Source organism: Branchiostoma floridae, chromosome 3 (genome assembly GCF_000003815.2).
Source record: "Branchiostoma floridae strain S238N-H82 chromosome 3, Bfl_VNyyK, whole genome shotgun sequence".
NCBI classification, from domain to species: domain Eukaryota; kingdom Metazoa; phylum Chordata; class Leptocardii; order Amphioxiformes; family Branchiostomatidae; genus Branchiostoma; species Branchiostoma floridae.
The window spans coordinates 3,465,746-3,473,478 of NC_049981.1; the positions used below are offsets into that span (position 1 = coordinate 3,465,746).

At 41.0% G+C, this 7,733-nt stretch overlaps 1 protein-coding gene across 1 annotated transcript; it reads left to right on the top strand.

The window, feature by feature from the left end:
• The first annotated feature begins 1,898 nt into the window (after nucleotides 1-1,898).
• LOC118412652 (deoxyuridine 5'-triphosphate nucleotidohydrolase-like) lies at nucleotides 1,899-6,965 on the top strand. The gene is made up of 6 exons (XM_035815653.1): nucleotides 1,899-2,117; nucleotides 3,131-3,222; nucleotides 4,024-4,068; nucleotides 4,496-4,570; nucleotides 4,973-5,043; nucleotides 6,285-6,965. The coding sequence occupies exons 1-6, from the start codon at nucleotides 1,951-1,953 to the stop codon at nucleotides 6,339-6,341; spliced, it is 507 nt and encodes a 168-aa protein (XP_035671546.1). The 5' UTR covers nucleotides 1,899-1,950; the 3' UTR covers nucleotides 6,342-6,965.
• The last annotated feature ends 768 nt before the right edge of the window (nucleotides 6,966-7,733 follow it).

Below are 7,733 nucleotides of genomic sequence, written 5' to 3' on the forward strand. Positions count from 1 at the left end.
GACGAAGAGTGGTTCAAGTTGTAATATGTTCAAAATATTGTAGTTTGAAACTACCGTCCGTCGACTTCGAAGCTTCATATATCCCATATTTCATATACTTCCGATATCCCCAAATACCCATTTTTGAAAACAACGGATAAAGGTAACCCCGTGCAATAGCAGCATGACCCTGAAAATGGCAACGAAATCTGGCGGGGAAAATACTAGTCCCCCGTCCCTGGATCATCGGGGTGCTTTGCGAAGTAATGCTCTCTTCTCCAAGATAGTCAGTGTAGAAATTTTCGTTAAATTCGCCGTAAAAAAGTTTTTAGCAGCAAAACGAGATGAGAACAAATGAGCGGTCACCGACCATATCGAGAGAAACGATTGTGTAATAGATTAGGAGCGGGATAGGTTTGTTTTTGTTTGTTTGAACTTTGTTTATTCATGAAAGCTCGAATCGGCCTGCAGGCCGCTTTCCATTCAGGTTAGTCATTGTCATTGATAGAGGAAAACACGCTGGATAAAAGAAACAGTGAGTCTAGATCAGGAATTCAGTTCCAGTCATGAACAAAGATGAGGGGGGTTAAACTCAGTCACGCTTGGGACGGCATTCTCACTTCTGCAGCGCCACCTACATTGGCTATAAGTAGCAGTGAGAAGTAGATCCAGTCATTCTACCCTGATGGTTCTGTCTGAAACGTTGGAAGTGAGTACTACTTTGGTTGTGTTTTAAGACCCTTACTATACTGATTTTTTCACCAGTATTTGCCATAAGGCCATGTTGATTTGATTATATGGATGACATCCTCCGGGAACTCCAAAACTGATGCGAGCCAGCGAATAAAAAAAAAGTTTGGCCAAAAAAAAAAGTTGCCTTCAGTATGAAATCAAAGTGGCCAGGAAGGTTGAACATAGGCCTAAACACACATAGTATAGTATACCAACAGTTAGGTGTAGGCACCAGTACATCATATGGGTGCAAAACATTTTTTTCTTCTTGGACCAATCCGAAAAAAAGACCTGAAAAAAACAAACAGAGGAACATGTTTCGCCAATTACAAAATGGACACACTATGTTGGCAGCCATTTGGGGTCTAACCGGGGGGCTAAGAAGACAACAAGAGCGAAATCAAGTAGAGTTTATAGTCAATTGCACCAAGTTTCTACAGTCAAAGGTACAGAGACAGTTAGGCTTTATTACATGGAGATGGGATTTTAAAATGCAGTGGGAGTCCAATAATCCACCAAACAGATTCCTTTGTAGCAAAATTGACCAATTGCCATTGTTTTGAGTATTGCCAGTTCTCAAGTTTCCACAGACAATCAGGTCCAGATTCATGTCCGGATCTAGCTGGAAATGATCCTCTGGACCTGAATTTTCTGTACTGGTACCTCCACCAACCAACAATAGATTTTTTTTCTTTCTGTCCTTTTACATATTATTCTTTGACTTTAGATTCATTTTGGCATTCTATGGCATTAGTTATCTGTTTTCTGATACTTTTTTTTCAATCTACGGAATATTTGTGCTCATTTTACAGCTGCTTTGCACAATTTATTATGTGGTCGAAAACGTTTTTTTTTTTTTGGAAATGGCCGAAAATTGGTGCGAGCGCGGATGTCATCCATATAATCAAATCAACGTGGCCTAATACAGGCTACCTCGAATCCTAGTCATATTTAGAGTAAAGTGCAGTATATATAGATCATTGGTCAAAACCATTAGCTTAAATTTGCCATGGTCCGACAGATTTGCGCACGATTCTGAAAGTATTGCAAAAGAATAAAACATCTTGACACAACAGTAAAGAATACAAAGAAATAAAGTAAAGTTAACCTACGCCTTTACATTCAATAACTGTTATACTGCGACAGTATTGAGAAACTAAATCTCTCCCCTCCCGGACTTTTCAACTTTGACCTACGACCTGGCGCCAAAATTCGCGCGCCATTTTCAGCAAGAAAACAATGCTTTGCCAGGCTGAAGACAACTCCTCTCTCTGTGAATCCGTTTCCAAGGTCCCTAGAATCAAGATGCCTTCCAACAACATTCTCCTGCGGTTCGCTAAGATGACTGAGCACGCCTTCGCTCCCACGAGAGGGTCAAAACAGGCGGCCGGCTACGATTTATACAGGTAAAAACACTCTGGTTTGGGTACGTGCGCCCCCCTCCCTCTACGCGCCAAATCTTAGAAGTCATATGTTTTTGCACGGTATTACCAAGGACGTCGTATATCCAGATGGTCAGCTTCAACACATTCTGATTCTCAGATAACACACCGTTTTGATATGGCGTGCTTAGGGCAGCATAATTTTGTGAGACTCTTGAATAATTCAATTTTTTAAAGCCTTTGCAGCCTTCGATCCGATCGCGACGGGTGCTGGCAACTTGAAAAAGACGGATTTTCAAATATAAGGGGGTCACAGTAAGCCTTTAAAACAAAAGGGGGCCAAAAGGGGGTCAAGATTGACTGAATATGGAATTTTCCACAATGAGGTCATGAAAATTCTTCTATCCATGTCGACTTTAATTTAGTTACAGTACTTTAGAAATTAAGAGAGGGGAAAGGCAGAAAAAGTTATAAAAGGAGGGTAAACGTACTTGCAAGTTAAATGAACTTGCCTAATATTAGACACCGTTCACACTAGAACAAATGATTCAGATAAAACATGTTATCTGAGATTCTGAATAAAAAATTTTCTTTCCTTCCAAAATTGTGTTTACACTGCTCTTCGGCAATCCAATTAGTACGCCCTCAGTCTTATCCGAATAATTGTGTTTCTCGACTCCATGCTCCGCCATTCTTTTGGAGATATCTTCAAAAATGTCCCTGTTCTCATGGACTTACCCAGTTTTTAATGCATAATTTATGCGTCTCCTCCTGTTTTGACAAAATCCAAGTGAGACAATCCAAAAACCTAATTCGGATCGAGTCGTTTTATTTGGCTAAGATGTTTTAGTCGTTTTTTTTCGTTTTTTTTTAGAGTGAACAGGATCTTGAAAAGGGGTCTGGGCATGCATAGGGAAACCAGGTCACTAGGGGATCAAAAAAAGGCTAGGGTCCACAGAGTTTTGTTAGGTTCCATTGTGTTCCTTAAGCCATACCATGTGCACATTGTACAATATTTTTTTATCTGCCCCCCACAGTGCATACGACTACACCATCCCAGCACAGGGCAAGGTTCTGGCGAAGACTGACATCCAAATCGCTCTGCCTGAAGGCTGCTATGGCAGAGTCGGTAAGTACATTTATGGCATACCTGCCTGTGACGCGAAAACGTTTGATATGGGTGTTCCGGGCCATAACTTCTGTATTGCACAGGTTCAAAAGGAGTATCACACAGGCTTTCTTCGAGTAGACCGAACCATTTTGAGCGGGCCGAGTGCGGCACGGTTGGCAATTCGAATACAAAATGTACTTGATTCGGACGTTGGAACATTTCTGTTGCAACACTTTTTGTTCGAGGGCACCAAATTTGTTCACCTTCTGGCTTATTTTGCATCAAAACATGGGTTATCTCAGGTGGGTATGACCTAAATAAAATACAACACGGTTTATTCCGCATCACCTCCGTCAGGCGATCCGACCCGCGGTCGGGCTGGTACCTCGGGTGAGACGGAATACACCATGTTGTATTCTGCATGTAACATGTAACATGTTTGGATATGTGTGGTCAAATGTGTAGGTCAGTGGTTAGTAACCCTACCTCTGGAACTAGAAGCCGTGAGTTTGATTCTGACTGTGTCACCCACCCGACATGCACGCTACTGGAAAGGGTCGCAGTCCTTAGGACTGGGTGATCCACTGTGTAGGAGAACATTTTACATGGTACTATATAGCATATTCTTGACAGTATCATAGAGAAAGTGCCATGTACCATTTGTAAGTCATTCTGTAACTTTAAGTGTAATTTGTAACATAAGTAATTGGATGAATATTTAAGTCTTTTAGTATGGCTCGGTCAGGAATAAAACTCATGACCTATAAACAGACTGCAAGGTGAACACAAATGTTTACAAATAATCCTTCTGTTTTTCAGCCCCTCGATCAGGACTGGCACACAAAAACTTTATAGATGTGGGAGGTGAGTGTGTAATTCAGTTCACTTTACAGGCGCAGGCACAGGTCAGGTACAGGTAAAGGGATAGACACAGGTATGCAGTAGGCACATGTACAGGCATAGGTACATTTTGAAGGTTCAGGATTTAGGTACACAGCTCTATGTTGATGCTCCTCTTTCATACCACTCCACTCTGAGCAGAGGACATAGTAGTTGCTCCCTCTGACAAAATGGAAGAGTACTGCAGTGCAGATACATTTGTATAGACACTCAGTAAAACTCTAATTTCTAAACTAGACCAAAGTCATTGAAAGTTTAGAATTTGAATAAGACCCTTAATAGTGATACAAGAATAAAAGGCAAATATAAGAGAGATCAAGACAACATATCATGTTGTGTTCACATGTGTACACGAGGTTTGCTGATTTTGAATCTCTTTCCTGGAATCCAGCCGGGGTGATTGACAGGGATTACCGTGGCAACGTAGGGGTCATCATGTTCAACTTTGGCAAGGAAGAGTTCAAAGGTCAGTGCCTATACATAAAACACTATTGAAATCATTATTGCAGTGCTGACACTAGATGTAATCTCTTAAAGTTGCAGACATCAAATCTAAGAAATGTTTTTGGCTAAGGTCAGATTGGTTTGTGGGGTTATGCATCATCATCTTTATGTAAACAATGCTAACTTTGACAGTACAAACTTTAGAAATGACTATGAACACTACTCACTTCTCTCTTGTTATTTTCTAGGAATCATAAGTCTCAAAATGTCGATATAATCTGTTCATTGTCTAATTGGTCCAAATCCAGTCAACTGATTTTTTTCAGGTCTGTTTTTTCTAGACCGGTCCAACAAGAACAACGTGGGTTTTGTACTGGTACCACCCACTCGAAGTGGTGCGTTAACTTGTCTCTATGTCCCACAGTGAACAAGGGAGACCGGATAGCTCAGCTGATCTGTGAGCGGATCTTCATGCCTGATCTGCAGGAGGAAGAGGTCAGTAGATACTTACATGTTGTTGTTGTCGTTGTTCACTTTTAATTTATAGTGCATGGCTCAAAATACCACCTGCATATGCAGGTCAGTGCAGGTAAAATTAGAGCTGTGCAGATATTTCTGGTGTCTACCTGCACCTAACCCACACTGGTCCATGTAATGGGTTTTATACATGAATGTCATATGATGTAGGTGCCTGTGGACTGTTATTAGCTGCATTGACTGTTACTTACATGTACTTACTTAGGCGTACTGCCCATCCTTGGGCATGGGCCACAAACTGGTTGCCTCCCTCTCCGGTGGTGGCCCTGGGCCATTTCTTCCAGCTGTCCCCATGTGTAGCCAGACTCCCTCACGTCCGCCTCCAGGCTTCGCCTCCAGGTGTTTCTAGGTCTTCCCCTCTTGCGCTTTCCTGTGGGGTTCCATGTGAAGGCTTCCCTCACTGTGCTTGAGGCTGACTTGCGCAGGGTGTGACCCACCCAGGTCCACCGCTTACATAATATTTCTGTCCCTACTGGTACCTGTCCAGTGCGTTGCCATAGTTCTTCGTTACCGATGGTGTTTGGCCAGTAGACTCTCAATATCTTCCGTGAGCAGGTGTTGATGAATGTTTGTACTTTCTTTGTTATGCCAACTGTTGTTCTCCATGTCTCAGCACCATACAGTAGACAGGTTTTACCATGGTGTTGAACATCTGGATCTTGGCAAAGATGTTAAGTTGGAACTGTTACCACCTATGAAGTATAATTACTATAAAAGAAAAAAAAATAACAATGGTTCCTGAACAATTTTATTATGATCCACACTTCTTAAATTCAGAGTGGTGCAGGTGAAATTTGTGTGGTGCAGGTAATTTTCAATGTTACCAGCACCAGTGCAGGTTTGCAGAAAAAAGTCTTTTGAGCCTTTTAGTGCCTTATGTCAGCATGTTTCCTTGATGTTTCAGTAGCAGGATATATATTATAGGGAGGAGTTGCGCTTTTAGGTCACTCCGAAAGATGGTGCTGCCCCAACGGAACTGTCCTTATCCCCAGATGCTCAAATTACCAATCTAAACTTTCCAGGCTTCCCTTGTTATATCCACATTGTATTTGATCTTTTGAAACAAAGATGTGTGTTCACATTTGCAATAACAACATGTTTAATCTGTCTATTCATAGTACTTAGTTTGTGTATTGTGTATGAGTGTCCTCATAATGTTTGGTTATCGTTGAATTTTTGTTTGTTTGTTTGTAATGCAGACTCTTGACAACACGGAGAGAGGGGAGGGAGGTTTTGGTTCCACCGGCAAGAACTGAGGAGCTGCAACCAATCCCAACAACTTGCCATCTTTACTGGACCAGACCAGATGTTTAAAATAGTAAAGCACAAACAGTCCTTACAAGAACTTCAGTTTCCATTTGTACTAGACCAGACTAGAAATATACTTGTAGTACAAGTTGCACATAAAAAGGATACTTTAACACAACTAGCAGACATGATTTAACCGTAACTTTATGCTTGGTTGACTTTCAACACCACATTGTTGTCTATGATAGCTGTATATTAGCATATGCTGTATTTTCTTGAGTACGCACTTCGTAAACTTTTCAAACTGAAAACGTGTTGCATCACCAAAGTTGGGTTCATCATTTATTCAGGCTTTCCATTTGCATTTCAACCTGACGCTTGTCTGTAACTTGTACTGTATTGAGGGTGCATACTGGTACTTGAATTGCATACTTCAATCAAGAAAATACCTATTTTTCCACAGAAATTTCAAGATATGATAATGTATCCATTAAACTTGTACAGGTGAGGTGATGCAGAAAATGTTATTTGTGCTTTAATATCTATGTGTTTTGTCTAAAGTAAAGATATGAGCGGAGCTGGTTATGGGTTTTGATACTAACCAAATAAAGCAACCATTTTCTGTTTTTCACTATGTCGATGTCCATTTATTGTGTTTACTTTTTGTGATTGTGTGATAAGTGTTATTAGCCAGCGAAAGGGTATGTCACCCCGTAAAGGGTATAACCCCGCCGTGACATGTGCGAACATCTGTGTATGGCGGCTTTGAAAAGGTGTCCTCTGACACCTGTTCCGCCATACCCTTTATTGCCATATGGAGAATCCTAATAAATGAATAAATAAGTCCTAGAGGATGGATAGACCTAGCATTTGTGTTATGCTACAGTCCCATTTCCAACCTGCGGCCAGGCTGGGTAGCATTCGGGAATGAAAACTATGACATAAAAGACACACAGAATGTAAAAAAAAATATATTGTTGTGAGCATAATTTGTTTAGTGTATGTTACTAGATAAACACTTTTATGTTATACCTGGGCCGCGATAATGTATGATACAGGTGTTCCAGACCAGGTGATGAAAAGCTGTATCATACAAGCTTCTAAGTTTTATCACACAGGCTTCCAGCGAATAATTTGAGCATACTTGGTGTGGTGTGGAATATTACTGTTGTAATAATGTGTCTTGGAGGCCACCAAATTTTCTAAACTCCTGGTGCATTTCCCATAACTCAAACGTGTTTTCTCAGGTGGGTATTACTAGTGAATTGCTGTCAAGCGATCCTACCCACGGTCGGGCTGGTACTCGGTCGATACGGAATACGCTGTGTTGTATTCCATATTTATTTTTCATTTCTGCAAACATGCCAGTCAGGCCACAGTTTGGAAATGTTATGGTAGAA